General features: G+C 37.9%; 1 protein-coding gene across 6 annotated transcripts in view; it reads left to right on the plus strand.

Moving 5' to 3' along the window:
* The window catches only part of HYCC2 (hyccin PI4KA lipid kinase complex subunit 2), a 54,989-nt gene extending 35,001 nt beyond the window's left edge, over positions 1-19,988 (plus strand). For 3 of the 6 annotated variants that reach the window (XM_054069906.1, XM_054069907.1, XM_054069909.1), the window contains exons 10-14: positions 1,419-1,535; positions 2,240-2,327; positions 5,824-5,983; positions 7,177-7,344; positions 11,987-18,108. In XM_054069906.1, the coding sequence (XP_053925881.1) occupies positions 1,419-1,535; positions 2,240-2,327; positions 5,824-5,983; positions 7,177-7,344; positions 11,987-12,591 (1,138 nt within the window). In that variant the 3' untranslated portion in view covers positions 12,592-18,108. Of the gene's footprint in view, positions 1-1,418; positions 1,536-2,239; positions 2,328-5,823; positions 5,984-7,176; positions 7,345-11,986; positions 18,109-19,493 lie in introns of those variants that run through there. The other 3 variants (XM_054069910.1, XM_054069911.1, XM_054069912.1) reach the window with 3 other exon arrangements.
* Positions 19,989-20,124: the final 136 nt, after the last annotated feature.

A 20,124-nucleotide genomic window follows, 5' to 3' on the forward strand; every position in this document is an offset into this window, starting at 1 on the left:
GTGAGGAATACCACCAGTTTCCTTTACTTACAAATATTGTCTTGCTTCTGAGCATCATTTATATGCAGTGCTTGCACAGTGTTCTGGGGTTTAGTGATTTGTTTGTGTTTTTCTTTTTTGGGGTTGTTTTTATGTTTTTTTTTGTTTTTTTTTAAAGCTTTTCTTTTTTTTTCCTTCCTTCCTTTTTTTTGTTTGATAATAACACCCCAGTTTCTGGAGAATTCTGTACTGTGATTTCCCAAAGTCTTATACATGCCCTTTAAATAACCTTCTACTTGAATAGTCTTGGAAGCATCTGTTTGGCAAAAATCCCTGCTTTTTGTTCTGAAAAATCTCAAGTATAGCTGATACTTCCATATGCCTGTTTTTACCAGCATTTTTGTCTAAAATGAGATAAGTTCTCTCTCCTGCTACTCCCAAATGGAGGAACCTCTTCAAATATTTTTTTATTTAGCTTGCTTGCTTCAGCATAATACTGCCATGAAAGAAAAGCATTACATGCAATTCAGTTATGTAGCAAAATGGGATCAGACTAGCTTCTAACATACATTCTGTAGTAACACGCACATGCAATTAAGATTAAAGCCTGTTTTCTTTCCCATGATTTCTGGTGGGAGTGGGTTAACTCTTGGTATGCTTCCATCATCTTCACTTGAGATGTGGCTATGCTAAGTTTGCCAAATGTGTTCTCTTCTTCTGCATCTGAAAACTAGATCAGTTCTTTGGTTAGAGAAGAGAGAACACTTTACAGGCTAAGAATTTTTTTGTTGGTTTTTGAAACAGTTCAGCAGTTGTTCTGCATTAGTGCCGGTGTGTTGCTTCCATGATTCAGCTACTAAAGTTACAAATGAATTATTTTTTTTTTTTTTATGGAGACTCGAGGCCGTGCAGTATATGGGAAAGCAGGCCCTTTTTCAAGGGTCAGAAGTATTTTTCTTAGGAGGCAGCTGAGAGCAGCTCTCAAGAATACAATATGTGTTATCTAGCTTTAGGTAAAAGGTGATTGCATGCCGTCATCTTACATTAGGTGGCAGATGACATATTTCTCTTCTACACCACTGAAATGATTCCTTTAAAGAAAGTTGGTTTCAGTTAATGAATTTTGGGAAGTCTCCTACTTGGTGGCTGGTGGTAGGGAATGTCTTGGCACCCTCATGCTTTGGAAGTTCGTTATGATTTGAAGAAAACAGATGGTGTTAATGGCTATGCAGGGATAACACTGGATTATCAGCAAGCCACATCTAAAGGCACTGTTGTAAAACTCTTTAAGAGTTGGGAGAGCAACATAAAGTTCTGGACTGTGTACTTATTTTCAAAATTTATTTTTCAAAAATTAACTAAAATCTCTGTGATGTAAAGATATTTGTAGTCTTTAGCAGGTTACATGTTTATGTTATTATAATGGTGTGTTTTTTCAGGCTGTGTGTTAGTGGATTTCCACGGCAGCATGAGAAACGCTGGAAAGAACACTGTGGTAGAGTGGTGTTAGACCCTGAATTCATGGTGCAGCTGCTCACGGGTGTTTATTATGCCATGTAAGTGGATTTTTTTTTTTTTTTTTTTATAAAGAGAAATGTCTGGTTTTGCATGAATTAAAGTATAAATGCTAGTTGTTTTATAATTGAAAAAAAATAGTTAAACTGATCAGAAGCTCATAACTTGATTAGTGCATTTCCCATTAGTTTCTCGCTTAGCCAACTGATAATTTGAAAATATCTTTATCACCATTAAATTAGGTGATGAAGGCCCAGCAGTAGATGCTGAAGAGAGTTAGACTTCTGGCTTCATCCTTTCCCAAGTGCCCACTGCCACCAGCTACCTTCTGTTTGCAAATGTAAGGAGTTTGGATGCCAGGATAACCTGATGAAATGCAGATCTCTTGAATGTCAGTAGCTTCTGAGGTAGCAAAAATCCATTTCTGATGGAAATTCAGTTCTGCTAAGTAGTGTTAACCTTTACATCTTGGGCCCATTTTTTTTTATTCTTTAAGTTTATCCTGTTTCATGGCATCAACTTTGTCTTTCTTGGAGATGACAGGGAGCAGCTTTTTTGTTATACCAGTAAGATTAATAAAAATATGCTTTGTCTACTCTCTTAAAAGAAGTGAAGGAGCTGGTCTGTGCCTACAGTTGATGAACTTTCTACATAAGCAAAGAAATGAAGAGCTGGATTTGGGCAGAAAAAATACAAGTTTGGGTTCATCACATATGAAAGATAAATATCTGTCTTTACTTTTTAGATATAATGGTCAATGGGATCTTGGCCAGGAGGTATTGGAGGATATAATTTACAGAGCACAGCTTGAATTCTACTCACAGCCGCTGCTGGTAAGAATCCATTGCAATTTATGGTCTTGGTTAAGGGGAGTATGGCTGTGTTTCTGAAGTGGACTGGTGATGAACTCATTTGTGAACATTTATTGCACTCCCAAATGCAAGTGGTTGTTAACAGCTGGTGTTTTCAACAAAGCTATTTATACAATGCTGCTTCTACTTGAGTATTAAGCTAGGGCGTTGGGATCTCCGAGGACTCACTGGTGCTGAAAGCTAGGATTTTCTCATGTATCACAGTCTGTTTATGTTGTTCTGGCATAAACCACCGATGAGTGATTCAGAGAAGCTTAACTGAATGGTTATATGTCATAGGACGCTGGTGTTTTCTTTGCAGCTAGACTGTCAGTGGGGCTGAGAACATGCTGTATGATTTAAGCGATAAAAAAGTAGAAAAAGCAACAAGATGGATGTGAAAGTGAAAAGGAGCTTCATGTCCACAGTCAATATCAGATTTTGATTGATCAAAATCACACAGTTCTTAGTCTTTACCTTCTTTTGGGGAGAAGCAGTAGAATGGAGTTTTTCTGATTGACTGTTTTTTTTTTCCAGTTTCCACTGTACTTTCTTTTCTGATCATAAAAAAGAAATGAAATGGAGGAAGTGGTGAAACTGAGCTGGATGCAGGTGGATGTGATTAGGAAGTATGAGGAGGTTGACAGAGAAAGGAAGAATGGAGGGATTTTATTTTTTGACAGATGTAGGAATGAGGATCAAAATAAGAGGGAAAATTAACGAGAATAAGGTAAAAGAGACTATTGTCTCTGTTTCTGCGTCAGAATTGTGGCTAGAAGCCTTTACTGCTCCTCTGAAATAACAGCAGTAAAATTTCATGGCTTTTTATATAACAAAAAAAGGAGTGGATTGGGAAAAATCTTTTTATGTGGCAATCTGAGATCCCTCTCTTCTGCAATAAATTACATAAAATTATTCTCTTGATGAATTAATATTGGCTGTAAAATTTATCTACAGGCTTTCTGACACTGCAGGATTTTAAGTGCTTGGTGTTCATTGAATTATTACAATAGTTGGTTCCTTTTGGAAATGACTCATTCCTCCATTGGAGTGAAAGTTTTAAATTAAATATTGAATCTACTGAATTGGGCCACCCTAGCAAACAACCACATTTAAAAGCTGTGTAGGAGGATCTGGAACTTAATTCAATTGATTATATGACAGTTTTCAATCCTCATTGTTCATTTTTAATCAGTTTGTCCTTAGTGATTACTTCTAATTGTAAGAATCTTCTAGAATGTCTTTGCTTTTTTCTGAAGCCACTATTGCCTCTCCATGCCATTGTCTGATGTCGGTCACATCATGACAGTACCAATTTTTCCCCTGCCCCCAATTGTCAGGTTTTTCACGCATATGCCTGCAGGCACATCTGTGGGTTTTTTTTTTCTTAATTGATTATTGCCTTGCTTCCTACCTTCTTTTACTGCAATTTTTTAAAAGCAGCCTTAAGAAATCATACTTTTATTAAAAAATTACTTGTGTGTCCTCGCCTCATGCTATATATTCAAAAAATTTGACTTTTTCAAAGGTTGGAGTCCTTTTGCCTTGTTGCATTCTCCTAGATGCGTATAATGTAAGAGCATTATAAAATTTTGTATTTTAAACTTAAAACCACTGGTACAAAACATCATAACATCTGTGCAGTAAGTTTTAAGTTCAGCCTCTGCCTAGGGTTTCCTGACTGCAGCAAACACTTTGAAGTTCATTTACTCTTCAGGCAAACCCCATGTTAGCATCATTTTTAGGTATCTTTATTCAAGCTATTAGTATAATTATGGGAATATGATCAGTCATCATTACAATGAGAAACATGGTCTGTACGTTTGGGTGTGTCTTGACAATACAGTTGACCCATACTCCTATTTAAATAGGTTTGTATTGCCAGTGGACTTCAAAAAAAGCTGAAGTAGCAGCATCAGAAAGCTATGAAATTTCTAATGTAGAAGTGATCTTTCGCTTTTGCCTGGAGACTGCACTAGAAACAGCAGGAAGTAACACAAGGGAATCACTTTTTCTGGGAAAAGCATCTCTGTTAACAAGCACTGGGTGTTGGTTTCCTGTTCATGAAAATGGGGTGTTTCTACAGGGGGAGGCTAATCACCAAGCCTCGATATTTACGTCCAAGCTAGCCAGTTCCAGTCAGTCTTTTCCTCTGAACACAAGAGTTCTGCACTTGTTTCAGACAAAAATACCTCTTAGCACAGAGACACACAGGCTTTCCTAGCCCAGTATACAAGAAGCATGGATCAGCAAGTCTTTATTGTGACAGCACCTTTATCCAGAGTATTTTATTGATATACTTACTGCTTTTGTTGGATGTTCTTTTCTTTAGAGCTCTTTTCTGGTAGGCAAGAGTGGATGTCTGGCCTGAAACTAGCCGCCTTTTGTCATCAATAGTTACAAACTTGGCTTGCCAAGTCTGAATTGTGCTGGTTGTTTGGTTTCCTGCCTTTCACTGCTGCATTAGACATAGAGAGCAAGTTTTTTTGCATCCTGGAGGATCATAGTTTTGTTTTTTTTCTGTCAGAGGAGGGCTGTGACTCAAACTGGTTGTTTAGATTATTTCAAAGTTTTACTGTTGCATTGATTTTCATCTCCATATGGTTCTCCTCAGTCCTCAGAAGTACAATTTGTGCTGTTAGGAAGGGCCAGCTGTTAAAAGGTTCAACAAGCAGAAGAGCCTGCCTAGATTGTGATGGGGACTGTTCTAGGTAGGATTTTACAAAGATTAGCAAGTTACATTTTTCTTAGCCGTTTTATTTTAAGTCTAGATGTATCTGACCCGCTTATTCGATCCGCTGTCTTCATTAGAGGGGGAATAAAGAGGATGTAGGAAGTTAGATGTCTATGAAACAGAGGAGATCTCTATGGATGACGTTGTGACATTAAGTTTAAAATGTGTTTAATTTTGATTGCTGGTTATATAAAGTCAATAAGATTTTGGAAAATCAAGGTGTGTTCGCTTTGGTTTCTTTTAAGATTTAAATCACATTTTGTGTGCAGCAACTTTGTTATTGTGGAATAACAAAGCTGGGGGTTGAGGGGCACGGAGGCTGACCCTGTCTCCCCTGTGCAACAAGGCCATAATGCTGTTTGCATTGACACGGCCTGGGACTTAGTCTTATGGCATTCTTGTCATAAAACATAAATGGTATTTTCCTTGTCATTTTGCATTCTCTTTTGAATGGAGACCTTCCTGTGTATGTTTTTACCTCTGTCAGTATGGGTGGCCAGCATGGAACGAAATAAATGACCCCAAGAAACATGAAATTGAGCTAGGTTTTGGGAATAGGTTTGTGATGAGCTTTTCAACGTAGTAATCAACAGTGAATCTTGGGGATGGGGCCATCTGTCTGGATGGGATCTGGCATAATTACCAGTTCCTGGTTGCTTCCGTTTCTGTATCCAGCAAGAGATTTAATATTGCCATTAGGGCAATCAAGGACAGTAGCAGTACAGCGTTTTACTTTCATATTAGGTTGCGAATGCCATGAAGAATTCACTGCCCTTTGATGCTCCTGATGCATCGCAAGAAGGCCAGAAGGTACTGAAAGTAGAAGTTACTCCAACAGTGCCGAGGATTTCTCGGACTGCAATTACAACAGCTTCTATCCGTCGTCATCGCTGGAGGAGAGAAGGTGAGCTTTCTCTGCCAAGACCAAATACTGTAGTGTATTGTATTCATCATGATCATTGTAATCTGGCTTCTGAGTTTGAATGTTTGCAGAACAGTTGGCTGGGGGGGGAGGATGTTGTTTGTTTTTGAAAAGTGGTAACTCCATAACAATGTATAGTATTTTACATCTTCAGAGCACTGCATGAACATGAACATTTGGGGTGTTTGTTTTCTTTTTATTTGGGGATAACCCATGAGGTAGGTGAGAAAATAGAGAAGCTGGAAAATATTCAATAAGACTTGGGGTTTTTTTCTCTCCATGTAAAACAGCATAAAATTGTAGGGGTAGAATTTGGCTTGGAATTTGAGTTCTTTCTTTAATTCACACTAAAATTCAACTGCCTCCCATCATAAGCAGCACAGGGAATGAATGATATTTTCCAGACCTTGACAGGGGTTAGCTACCTAAAACTACTGAAGGCAGTGGGAGAGGAAGAAGCTGAACATCACACTGCTACCATCATGTGGCCCATTTTAGAGAGGGGCCATATAAAAATAGCTTTGGATAACTTAGAATTAGTCCTTATTTTTACTCAGAGAGTATGCCTGTCATATGGAAGCGTGCCTGACTATATGAAGAAAAAAAATGTAGTAATATTTAGCCTTGATATGATGGCATCTTCAGTGTAGGTGTAGCAAAAAGCTTGCTTTGAAATCACTTTGTCATACTTATAAAGCTTTGTTGCTGCATGTATAAAACACCGATTTAAAAAAGCTGCATAAATGGTTGAAGGTAAAAATAAAATAACCTAAAAAAACCCCCCTGAGGATAAAAGAACCTGAAAGCAAGGTTTACGTATTTTCCTGTGGTACTCTCTTTTTTTTTCCCTTTTTCCCTCTGTATCGTGTATAAAAGCATGTAATGACCTCTGGTCTTCAGCTGAATCAGGATATCCACGACAACAAGTAGCCGTCTTCTGTTTTCAGGACTCTGGACCGCATTTGTCTTTGCTGTAGTTGCCATTATATTCATTTGCTAGTCTCTGTTCTACAGTACAGCCCACCTGTCCCTTCCTGTGGATGTTCTCAACTTTTAACTAAGCATGGGTAGTGTTTTGTGTTTGTTCCATGTCCGCGTAAAACTATATCCCTGCCTGGGTTGGAATGCCAAGAAAGGAACAGAAAACCACTAAAATGTTATATGTTGAATCCCAGATGGCTTTGACTTCTCAAACGAGGCTGACTCAAGCTTACCTGGCTCACCGATCCAACACGGCTCCACAGACCTAGGGATCAAACGTGAGCAAGAGGGGGAGGTGCTGATGCGCAGGACCCCTGAGCATGGCTTCCCGGAGCCCGCCTTGGCAGCAGCCACAACAGAGGGTAGGACAGAGATGAGGAGGCAGAAGTCAGTGAGGCAGTTGCTGGAGGAAGATCCTGGCTCCCTATCCCCAAGCAGAACTTCTTTCCATTCTAGTGTGTGTTTCCGCTATCCCAGGGTGTATTAGCTTCTCTTTGCAATACCCGCATCCCCTGTATACCTAACATCAGGTCAGGTACTACCTTTTGTTATCACGTGGGCTGGCCTGGGGCTTGCATCTGTGTGGTGGAAGACTGCTTGGCATGGCAAAAAAAGGCAACAAAAAAAAAAGGCAGGGCTCATAGCCAAGGGCTTTGGGATTGTTTGGAAACTTTCTATTACTGAGCATGTTTAATCTAATATTCAGAAGGAAAAAATGCACCAGATGAACATGAATCTAGTCTTGAAAAGTAGACAGTATAAAGACTGTGTCTAAGTGGATTTGGCTACAACTTAGTTACAATAGTGTCTTGTTAGTCTGCAGTTTTTAAATTTCCAAGAAGGAAGCTTCCTGTTCCTGTTAAGTCAAGCCTGTCTAGGGCAGATAGACAGTGACTGATGTTTTCACTTGCCAATCATCCTTCAAGTGAAAATTCATACATATACAAGTCATTTACATGAATGAGCTGGCTGCTCAAAAGACAAGTACCAAAAAAGAAGTTGTGTTTTCAAGAAGAGAGCAGGTTGCCATGTTTCTAAAAACTTTAAAAACAATTATTGCTTTCTTTTTGAGTTGTGCGGTCCACACAAATGCTGAAGGACTTTGTATGTCTGCTCTGCAACCAAGAATAGCAGATAGAGTAGCTGGCAGAAGTTTATTTTGCTTAAGTTCATGTATTAATTTCTTCATCTTCATAAAATAAGTAATTTTGAGTACTGAATTTGAGTAATGATTTCTTCTCAGAGATGAAAATTAATTTTTTGTAAATTTATCTAAACATATATTCTAGTGTTCTTCTACCTTAAGTCATCTTTTCTATCTGAACATTTCTTTGGTATTTCCAGCTTCTATAAGTATATCAGTTGACCATAAATATTATTTATACATGGATATGAGCTACATAGGTTTCAGATTTGTTCTTCTGGAAACAAACTGGAGAAATTGGAGATTTAATATAGTGTTATCACAGAATCCTTACTCATAATCAGAGTTGGTATCAAACAATAAAGAAGACATCATGCTTCTGAGGAAGACAGTTGCATAAAAATGTTTAGTGTGGTTTTATAATCTACTCATCGGTGCATAGTGAATTTGAGCATGCTCAGTAAACGAGTCCTGTCTTCTGTATTCACTTGTTCAGTAGGTCTTACTCCGTTTTACTAAGCTTTGCATGTGCATGACCTGAAGGATATGGAGAAGTAATCGGCTGCAGAGAACCTTCTGGAAGAACCAGGAAGTGGGAAAGAAGTTGATAAAGATATGGACTTCTAGTCTTAATTTGGTTTAAAACATCTATATAATTTGGCATGTTCTTGGATAAGGCATCATTCCATATGCTTTACTTCAATAGAAATGAGTTGAATGCCCTTTACTTCTGTAATGGTAGCAATGTATAATTACATGTTTGGGCAAACTGAATTCTGCCAGTTGACAGCATCTGGGAGAAGGCCAAGGAATGCTTGATTATCAGTCTAGAATTGTGTGCATATATGTAGTGGTTTATTGTTTTACTGATGCTGATTCACACAGTTTCGGCTAGCAAATTCCCTCTCATAAATATAATGACAGACTGCTAATTTCTAGTGACTTTTCAACCTTCAGATATGGAAAAGATAAACAGAATAAAAGACACTTTAAAGAGCTGTATAAAAACTCCTTCTTCAGACAAGTCTTGACCCAGAAAGCAGAAAAAAGCAGATTATTTCAAGAATGACTCAGTAATGCCTTACAAGGTATTCCGCTTCCAGGTGGTAGCAGCTGTGGTTATATGCACTATTTTGGGTCAGAAGAGAATGCTGTATCTACAACCACAGGACTAATTATGTATAAGCATAAATAACGAATCTGTTCGGGACAGACTTACTCTGGTAAGGAATAGTGAGAGTCCTGAATACACACTGTAGCACAGTTGATATGATTTCTGTCAGGTTGCACTGTCTTTCTTTTCTGGTATTGCAGTAGAAGAGTGCTTTGGAGGAGTAGGATTTTAGTTTCTGTTTTCTTTTTTAATTATCTTATTTGTCTGTTGTGGGAATAAAAGAAAACTTAATGACTTCATCCTGTTCCCCCCCCCCCCAAGGCAGAGTATGTAAGGACTCAGAGATTTTTTTAATAGTTTCTGAGGGCAGTTTTTAGACGAAAAATAATGTATAATGGAAAAAGAATATGTTTGCTGAATTACTTCAGTCTCACTGAGAACTTCTGTAGATAGGTGTAGCTGACTAGACAGAAATTCTCTTGCACATTATCTTCTCTATCTTCTTCATTTTCAGCACTGCTGAGCTGCTTGGGCCTCTGAATAGTTGCAGCATCCAAAAGTTTGCAACAGCCCCTCTCAGTCTTGTCTTTAAATTCTGTGGATAAAATGACACTTTTATCAGTGTGACTCTTCTGCTTCGCTGTCCTAGATAGGAATGTCTGGTTTAGCATCCTGTTACTCTAGCAATGTTTTAACAGAAAATTTGAAAATGGCTAATGTTCTTGTAATAATAAAAAGCTGAGCAGTATTTTCTGGAAATACCTTCTTGAGAGTTACACATCTTTTGTTTGAATAAGCGGGGCTTGAGAGGGGAGTTCAGCTGCTGCTGTTGCTGCTTGTAACCAAACACGCTTTCATCCAGCTTTGCATGATTATATAAAAAAACATAAATGTTGATTTATTGAAAAAGTGTTCTTGCTTTCAGTATGTTCCAGTTATGTCATATTTTTATTAGCATCTTTGATTATGTGTGGGAAGATTGAGTTGGGGGGGAATGGATGTGGTGGATTGAGAATAAAGTATAACACTGTTTGATGTAAGCAAATGTACTTACATCTCATTGATAAGATGAAGGCTTAATTTGAACAGAGTGGGCAGGAGGAGGAGAAAGTAGATAGATTTTAAACATGGTTCCAGGAAGTTAAAGCAAGTAACACGCCCTTTATTTTAATAATAACCCTTGAAACTTAAGAAGCTTCTTATTCTAAGACTAAAGTCTTTACCAAGGAAGGAAGACTGCAGTAAAATGAACTATATTACCTTCCTGCTTCTGGGAATCTAATAAATCAAATAGAACTACAGAAAACTACAGAATAATCACACATGCATTGTTCCGAGAGAGGCCCAAGAATGCTCTGATTTGTAAGCTGATACACAGTAAAGGCAATTCCAAGGCAAAGTTTCATGAAAAGAATTAAATTTAAAACATAATAATAAAACCTCCCCGTAAAGTTTTCTTTTTGCTTTTCACTTCAGCAATGTGAAGTTGGATCAGTCTATACTCCTGCTACACGGAGGTGGCAACAACACTGAAAGCTTGTGTCTGTTCTGCTTGCCATAATGTAAAATGCTCCCTAAGCATTCCACTGAGAATCAGCGTGAAGGGATGAACTTCTACTCAAACAGTAGAATCTCTTAGGTCCTTGCTGCCACTTTTTACCCATTCCACAAAAGAGATTTAAAGATGTTTGTTTGGCGGCAAGCTGGGTTGAACAAACTACCAGTAGAGGTGGCTTTAGCTGAGACAGATCCATAGGCTTTGCAAATTTTTCACAAATGATCAGCTTTTATAAATTCTTATAGCCAGAATATCTCCTTTTTTTTTGCTAGCGTGGTTAAACATTATGGCTTTTTTCCATTGAAACGAGATAAATGGAACAAAAACTCAAGCTCCATTTTCAGTTTTGAAATTGAATGCTGTTCAGTTTTCTACTGAAACAATAACTCTTTTTTTAAGTACTTGGAGCTTAGAAAAAGGACCAGAATAATATTTTTTTTTTTTAAATCAAAAGGCTTTGTGTGCAGCCCTAATCATATTATAGGTCTGAAAGCACAGATTTAAGGAAGTAGTTTGTCAGGTTTTTTTTTTTTTTTTTTTTTCCCCCTCTTTGAGATTCCAGGCAAAAGCACAGTGCTGCTTCTACAACAGGAATTCTTTCAGAGGTTAAATTTCTGTTAATAAGAGGGTTGGGTTTTTTAGTCGCAAAGTCTATATGCTAAGATGAAATCAGATACAGTGGAAGCATCTGAGCAGGATTGGTGGAAATGCAGGGGAGACTGAGCTCTGGAGTAGAGATAACTAGAAATGAACATGCTTAGGTCTTGCCTCAAAATAGGATCAAAGTAGTCTGAAAGGCTTTTTGGTTTTTTTTTTATTCCTTAACAATGCGTAGGAGAGGATGGGCACCAGTACCTGCAGACAGAACTAAAACAAATTAAGCAAATGGGACCTAATTCTTGTTTATAGTCAAAGTTCAGGAGATATTTTAACTGATAAAAGTGATGTAGAGGAAAGGTGAATCAAGTTCAGGGAGTATTTATTGTTAGATTTTGTTGTTCTGCTACACATGACAGGAAAATTATTGGCTGAGAATCAGAATTTTTTAAGCAAGTGGAAATGAGGTGGATTGGGAAGTGAGGTTTGTTTTGACATTCTGTGTGCATCTTTGTCTTCATATAACTTGAATGCTTACTGCGTGTTCTGATTGTATGGGGTTTTTTTTTGTTATTTCTTTTTTCTTAATAGATACTGAAGGTATAAATGGAAGGGAGGACTCTGTGAACCTTAATGATGCTGATGAAGGATTTTCATCAGGAGCTTCCCTTAGCAGCCAGCCAGTTGGGACCAAACCTCCATCATCTGTATTCCAGAAGAGCAGCTTAAGGAAAACAGCAAGTGGGCGTTCTGCTAAGGATAAAGAAACCTCTTCTGCAGCAAAGTCCAATGAGAGCCCTCGAGATTCAGTAGCTCGGAAGCAGTATGTGAACCAGTCCACTGACCTTGGTGCAGATATAATTGAGATGACACCTACTAAAAAACACCTCAGCCTGCCTGCTGGGCAGGTGGTGCCAAAAGCCAACAGTCTGAGCCTGATCAGGACCGCCAGTGCTTCCTCCAGTAAATCGTTTGACTATGTGAATGGCAGTCAGGCAGGATCCAGTGTTGGAGCTGGTACAGAGGGTGTTACCAATCTAGCAGCTGGCAACACCAATCGGTATTCAACTATCAGCCTACAGGAGGACCGACTAGGCCAAGCTGGGGAAGGTAAAGATCTCCTTCCCCCAGGAGCTCCCCTAACCAAACAGTCTCGATCTCCAAGTTTCAATATGCAGCTGATATCCCAGGTGTAACTTTGACTCCTTTCCTTAGGACTCCCTCTTTCCCCTTAATCCCCAGGCAAGTTCACCCTTAGGCAAAACATGAACCATCATCCCGCAGTGTGAAAATACTGACTGTTGTGATCTTGTTTGATTTGATTTAGCTACCATACTGTATCACTGAAACAGCAATAATTCTTCCCTCACCTTCATCCTCCCCTCCACCTTGTCAACATGGTTGTGAAGCAGTATATAATGTACTGTATGCCTTTTTCCATGCCTTCCTTTCTCCTTGGGTGATGTGCAATCCATCGTAGGCTGATCAGTCCCATTTCAACACTGTGAGACTGGAGACACTGGCGGAAATGGTGAATGTGATCCCTATGAGATGATGCTTTGGCGTTGTTAAGAAATAGAAACGGGTTTGTTTTCTCGGTCTACAGTACTGCAAAGACTACTGGATCATGACTCTTCTTTCTCAGAACCAGGAGTGCCTCAGAGATTCTAGTGTGACTTTGGACCTCTCTGAGTCTGTGCAATCAATTCTGGGGAGGGGATTGTCATTGCTGCTCCTGGCTGCCTACAGCACTTTTTTGATTAAAATGAGGGTAGTTTTATCTTGCCTGCCCCTAGTCTCTCATCCCAGAAGCTTTTGATGTTCAGCAACCGAGACATGCATATTAACAAGTTATTTTCCCTCAGAGAGAGAATTGTAAGTAGGTAATGTAGGTTACAATGCACTGCTAATGGCGTTGTAGCCATATGTAATGTTACGTGTCTTCCCCTTCAGAGCACAGGGTCATTCTGCACCTAGACTAAAATTTAGAGAACACCATGCTGTTAAAGCAGTTTGGTTTGTAAGTGGGAGGGAAACGTTATTTTCCCAGAAACTAACGGCTAGCTCTGCTCCATTTTTGTTGTCATTCTCGTGAGGTGCTGATCACTGAATTGAAAGGTGTATTCGGGTAAAGAGTATTTCTCAGGCTGCTTTGTATGATATCATGGCTATTGGACACCCCTGTCCCTCTCAGCTGCTTTCTCAGTGTCCCTGAATTCAGTTGTGGAGTCATGGGAAGAATCTTGCAGTTCAGACACACTGTATCTTGAGGGGCTTGCTGTCTCAGGGATAGAGACAATATTTTGCTAGAAACACCGAAGTTACAATGTGAAATGCTTTTCTAGAAACACGGTTTGCGCAAAGGGTACGGAGAGTCCTTTTTTCCCAGAAGGATCGCACTTCATTGCCTTGGTGTATATAATCCATTGAGGTTTTTTAACTGTTGTTCTAGTGGATTGGCCCTACTCTAGAAAATTCAGAACTTATGCCATTGAGCCAAGCCCCGAATGTATATTGATTGCGTGTGGGCACTGGCTTGTACTTATGCTAAAGAACACTGCTTAGAAGCACATTTCTGGTTACACAGGAGAATGCTTGTCATTGGCTCTCCATCTCTCTCTCTCTCTTTTTGGATTGCTAGAGACGAAAGGGGAAAATTCATCCTCTCTGCTTAAGTCATGTATGATATCCTGGACGTTTACGAATTGTAAACCCACAGGAAAGAGTTACGATCTTTATGTGGGCACTTTGGTTTCACTGTCACTGTGAAGGACACAAGCAGTTATAAAGAGCAGGCTATCTTTGAATGATAGTCTTTAAGAAATTCAGGACAATGACATGGTGTTGCATCGCTAGTAGTTAGTTTTGGCGTAGTTGGTTTTTTTTAAAACTCTATTTCGAACAACTTTTTTTTCAAATTTACATTAAACTTCATTTAAATATTTGAAGGTTTTTTTGTGTTTTGACAAGTCACTTTGGTAGTGTAGTCTTCATATCTTACATTCGTAAAGTGAATTAAGTGGCATCTGTACTGATGCAGAAATTCAGTTAAAGAGTAAATGGAAAGAAAACCTTACAGTTTCTAAATGGAAGTTAACCTTTAATGACCACCAGTCACCCACAGATGGAACTGAGGCAAAGTTGAGGTTAAGCGATGAGGCATTTTCTGTCAAAAGCTGCGTGTGATTAATTTTATAAAGTTCTGCTAGTGGAGACAATTCATAAGTCTTGGCTGAAAGTACAAAGTTTATATTTTGTAGAGACTATCACAAAGGAAATTTTATCAAAACCCATCACTGTAAATTGAAAAGGACCAAATAACTTGCTTAAATTTTTGGTGAAGAAAAAAATCAGGAGTGTCAGCTGATTTTTTAAGAATTACTTTATTTTAGTATTTAAAAAGTAGAGTTTTTCATTAGCAAAGTTCTTTGCTTTCTATATTTGCCATTAAAAGCATTCCTTCAGAAGTTTTAGGACACTGAAATGGGCATCAGGCCAAATTTTACACCCCCCCCCTTTCTTTTAATAGGTATTTTCTTATGTGTGAGGTCCCACACTATTAAACTATGTCAGGAAAAGGAAGACTGCTCAGTCACATCAGGCAGAGAAGTCAAATGTATGTGCATAAATTCAAGTTGGTTAAAACTTCAGTCAAACTACCTTTCAAGATATTTTTGTGGTTCTTATTTTGATTACGTGCCTTTTGTTATCACTTCATCCATTTTATTTTGGTTTGTGTATATATACCTACTCCATATAAGACTTTTTAAAGAGTTCAAATTTATCCCTCTAAAAGAGAACTGTTTTTTCTTATGTGCTGATGTGGCACTTCTATAACTTCTCAAAAATTACCCTTTTAGTGCAGCGTTTCAGTTGTGGGAGCTTGTTTTGTTGTTTTTCAGGCAAGTACCGTTCAATATCTGTCTTACAAAATGAATCATCACCAATATCTCCAAACCAGCTGTAATAACGGGCTTTGCCAGTGCTGCATATTGTGGTTATTGTTAACATTTCTAGATATGTCTCACACTGCGTCAGGGTGCATTAAGGTCATCGCAAAACTTTAGACACTGAAGTTCAGTACACTTAAAAGTACTGTGGCAGAAATAAAATTAGAAGTGTCTGGGATATGGGTTGAGAGAACAGTTTGCTGGCTTTCTGATTATACATGCTAAGTACTTCACAAAGTGCAAAACATTCTTAAATTTTCTGAAACCTGTGTCAAATATTTAGACTTGAATCTCTTTATCCTGAATTTACTCTGCTGTGTCTTGTTTTGGTACAAGAACATTTGGTACTTGCCATGAGGCCCTAGATTTAGATTTCTGCAGTGTTTTAGTGCAACTGCAGCATTATAAAAGAAGGTCAAAAAACAGAACGCTACAGTTTTTCCCTGTGCATGTGCACATGCATGCACATAAATGTAATTCTTAGGTGAGGAAGTGTGGGTGCTGTATTTTGATGTATATATACACCTTTAAGTAGGGATAAATGAATTATTCCTTTATACAATTTTTACCGCATCACAATATGCTGCCATTTTGCAACTCATTTTTGTTGAGCTTCATAATTTTAAGAAAACAAAATGTTGGGATTTCTAACTCCAGCTTGATTATCCTTTTCAGGGGTTTATTGTGAGCAGCTTTTTGGTTGAACGATGAGCCATTTTTTTCATCCCGCAGGCAGCAAAGTGATGAAGTAAAAATACCTATTAAAATGAATGCTGCAAGATGAAAGTTTAAATTGCTGTATTATCCTTCTAGTTTTCACTTGGAGACTTTGTATGTCACTGTCCATTTTAAACGCAGATTTCTGTGGGCACCCTTTCTGATTGGAGTTTGGGAAAGATTTTTTTAACAGCATACTTCATTCTGTAATGCTCAACATCACGTTGCAGCCAGTAAGCGTTAGATCTAGTATTTGTAGTTTGCAAGAGTGTTGGTCTTAAATACAACGTTTCCAACATACTTCTGCTAGCTTTAACATAATTAAAATTATCTGGTTTAACATCAAAATAGTGAGGAAAAAAAATTGCTTTCTGACAAAGTATTTATTTGCACTACTTATGAATACTGGAGTTTACTGGGACAGAGTTTTTTCTCACCATGTGAGGTTTACTTGTGTGTGGGTAGGTACATACATTTGTCACGTGTTGACAATCAATTGCCTCAACTGTGTGTGTACTGTATGTAAATATGAACATATTTTTCGAGATTAAAGGGGGAAACCTGCATCTTAATGGTGGTAAAACTACTCTGTAGTAAGGTGACCCCAACTCTTAACTGTTTTTTGTCTCCAGATAACTATGTGGTTTGTTTTACTTCTTTAATGAAGATTATTGGTGTTCTGGAAAATTTTAGCTCCATGGAAATTTTCCTTAATATTTAATGTATAACATGTTCAGAGAGTTATATTTTGAAAAAAAAAATAATTTTTGAATAGATAATTCTATGCTATGGCTGTATTTTAACCTAAGAGTTTAAACTTGCCCTATTTTGCCATGAACCAGTGGCTCGCTCTTTTTAGTGTTCAGCATTTTAACTTCAGTCGCAAACCAGAAATTTTTATTTATCTTGGCTTAAAAATTTAAATTTATTTGAAGACTAAGTGAGATCCAAGAATAACTTTGAGTAAAATCATAAAAACCAAGCAGTACAGACTAGGTACTGTACTAATTATCCTGGAGGAGGTGTGGAAAAAGTAATGGAATGTGTTTGAATGAGATGTATGTACTGCACACAAAACAAAAAGATGTTTCTGATATTAGTTAATTTAATAATCTCATCCTTAAATTCTGCAATTTGCTCATTGCCAAAGATGCTGCTACCTTGGCATGTTTAATATAGCATTAAAGCCATTAACTAGGTCTCGTTTGTAACAAACATTTACATCATAGGAATAGTTTGCATCAGAAGAGTAATCATGCCCCTTTTTTACTTTATTTAAATTTCTCTGTTAGGATACTTGCAGGACTAATTGCAAAAGATCACTTCTTTCTAAGCATAGTAAGCAAAGAAGCTAGATCCTCTGTGCTTGCTTTGCAATCTTGGTTTATATAGAATTATTCAATATTTTAGATTTCCTTCAATATTTTAAATGCTATTTGTTTCTAACATATCAGCCTTAATCTCTCTTATTTATTTTTTAGGTTTTTTTTTTTCCTGCAGCACGTGGATAAAATTTGCTGTGGAAAGCTTTTCTGTAGGTCATTCAGGGTCAACAGATCCTGACATGAGTGTTGAGTTAGTGAATAACACGTATCAGTCTACCAGAATGTGCATTTCATGACCAGCTGAAGAGCCAAAATACTCACTTGCCTCTTACACAGTAGTGGATGATGATGGAGAGCTGTGAGCAACTAGATTTGTCAGTAGTTCCTGGAAACAACTATTGAGTGGATTTTGCAAGACTGATATGTATGAGGATTTCCACATAGTCATTAGGAGATTTTATTTAAGATAAAACAAACTTGGAATGAGATTTCAAAACATAACAGCTAGCCATAACAGCTATGCCTATTAAGTTTGGCAAGTGTCAAGGCCTGTGACATTAAAAGTTCAGAAGCAAGCTGTGGAAGTCTAAGGGTACATTACAGCTTCCAGAAATGGAGGTAGTAAAAATCTGTCCCATGTTGTTTGCCTGTACTTGAGAGTTAATGAAAAAAAAAATACAGTTTTTGCTTCCATTCTTTTATTTATTTTTCTCTAGGCTACTCCCCCTCCCCCCAGATGTGTTGGGTTTTTCTTTACTGTGTTCATCAGATTTTACCAAAGGTAGCATCTGAGGGGCCAAATGAATTTAAAATGGGTCCATAATTCCTCTCTCCTATCATAAGAGATTACTCAGCTATTCCTGATGAGCTGTGGATGGGAACAGATGTATAGTAAAACTTTGTGTCTGTACAGTAAAATTTTGCCCTATGTTTTAACTTGTGCATGATGAGCAAAGTGATGAGATCAAGTTATATTAACAAGTTATTTGGTTGTGAGCTCCCAGTGTTATACAGTCAGTCAGGCATAAGCAATTTAGAGCCTGAGTATATTTGTATTCTGATAGAACTCTTAGAAGCAATTTAAATTTTGACTCTTGAAAAGATGATTAACTGCTCATTAAAAAGTGCTATAGAATTCACACATGGGTTTTTGGTTTTAGAGGGTAAAATAATCAGAGGAGATTTCTGTTTGGGAGTGTCTCCTAGTAAAGTGAACCTATGGTGCTTTGTCATGGAAACTTCCTTACAAATCGGTAGTGGATCCTGTGTGTTTGAGTCCTCATCCTCCCCAGAACTGATCACGAAACAGAAGAAACAGTATGAATGAAGTAACTTTTTAACGTTTGTTCTAAAATTAGGAGGACTTGGGAGTGACGTAAATACTGGCTGTTGACACTGTTCTTTCTGTTCGGGCAGTTGTTATTGTTGTGCTAGATTTTCATGTTACTAGTTTATGAAAAATGCAAGTAGTAAAAAATTTGTGGCTTCAAGTATACAGTAGATGTGAGTTAACAATCACTCAGGATAAACCAACTTGTCAAAGTATTAATAGATTCCTAGTACTGGGGTGTGTCTGTGTTTTTTGTGTGCCAGTGTTCAATGATTACTTTGAAACAAGTCTTCTTACTGTTTTCTTGCAGATAGTGAATAGTTTTGGGATGGATATTGCTAGCTGGTTATTTATGGAAAGATACGGTATGAGTAAATAAAATTGAGTCATTTAACATTTTTTCCATATCGAAGATTCCAGGAAAAAGCTAATAAAGATTTTTAATAATTAAATTAGATGCTCTTAATACATTCTAGATTTACTATTGTAGCTTTTATTTGCTTTTAAAAAATCCCCAACAACTAAATTGAGGTACCCCGCGCTGCATTTTTTAAACTTGTAATTCGTGAACTTTACAATGACTCTTTTGATCTGTTTTCGTCCTTGTAAGAATACAGGATATGCCGTCAATTTTACTAGCAAAAAAAGAAACATTCTGCAAAGGTTAAAAGATTATTTTCCTACTTTTTTCAGTCATACCAGGTTTGTTTCTCTGAACTACGGTTTCTGCGGATTTTTTACTACTTTAGATTTCTGTAATCTTATCTCTGTCATAGAAGGAGCATAAGCAGCAAGCAGCCTGCTTCTTGTGGACAAACGGGCGAGTGAAAGGACACGGGCTGGTGGTGTGAGCCCCTCTTCACTGGGATAGCCCTGTCTGCTGGTGAGAACCCCAGGCGTTCCGCGTTCGGTACTGGTGAAGGACTGAACCAAATGGGTTTTTAATAACCACGACCTCTGCTGTATAACGTCCTTTCACCTGGGACCAGGGAAAAATCTTCATTCTCAGCCCTGAAGATGGCGCGTACTGAAGATCATGTTATTGGTGCATGTAAGCCATTATCCTAACTGTCTTACTGAGCTGGTTAATGCTGTTGACTGTTGTTGAAATGTGAAACGTAGTTACTATTGACTTTGTAAATACCTGCGAGAGATTAAATATAATTATTTTAAATCGTTGTAAATAGAGATGTATAAAACTTGACACAATCTGCAATGCAGAAAAAAAATTATATATATATATATAAATATATAAAGATGTTAAATAAATATTGTGCTGTTTCTGAACAGAAACGTGTGCTTTGTGAACTGCTTGGGGGAATTTGACCGGTGGTTGCCTTTGCAGGGTTGCAAAACCCTGGGCAACAGAAGAGGAGTTCCTCTGCCCCGGGGGTGGTGGTGTGTGTC

This window comes from Cuculus canorus, chromosome 6, assembly GCF_017976375.1.
Source record: "Cuculus canorus isolate bCucCan1 chromosome 6, bCucCan1.pri, whole genome shotgun sequence".
NCBI classification, from domain to species: domain Eukaryota; kingdom Metazoa; phylum Chordata; class Aves; order Cuculiformes; family Cuculidae; genus Cuculus; species Cuculus canorus.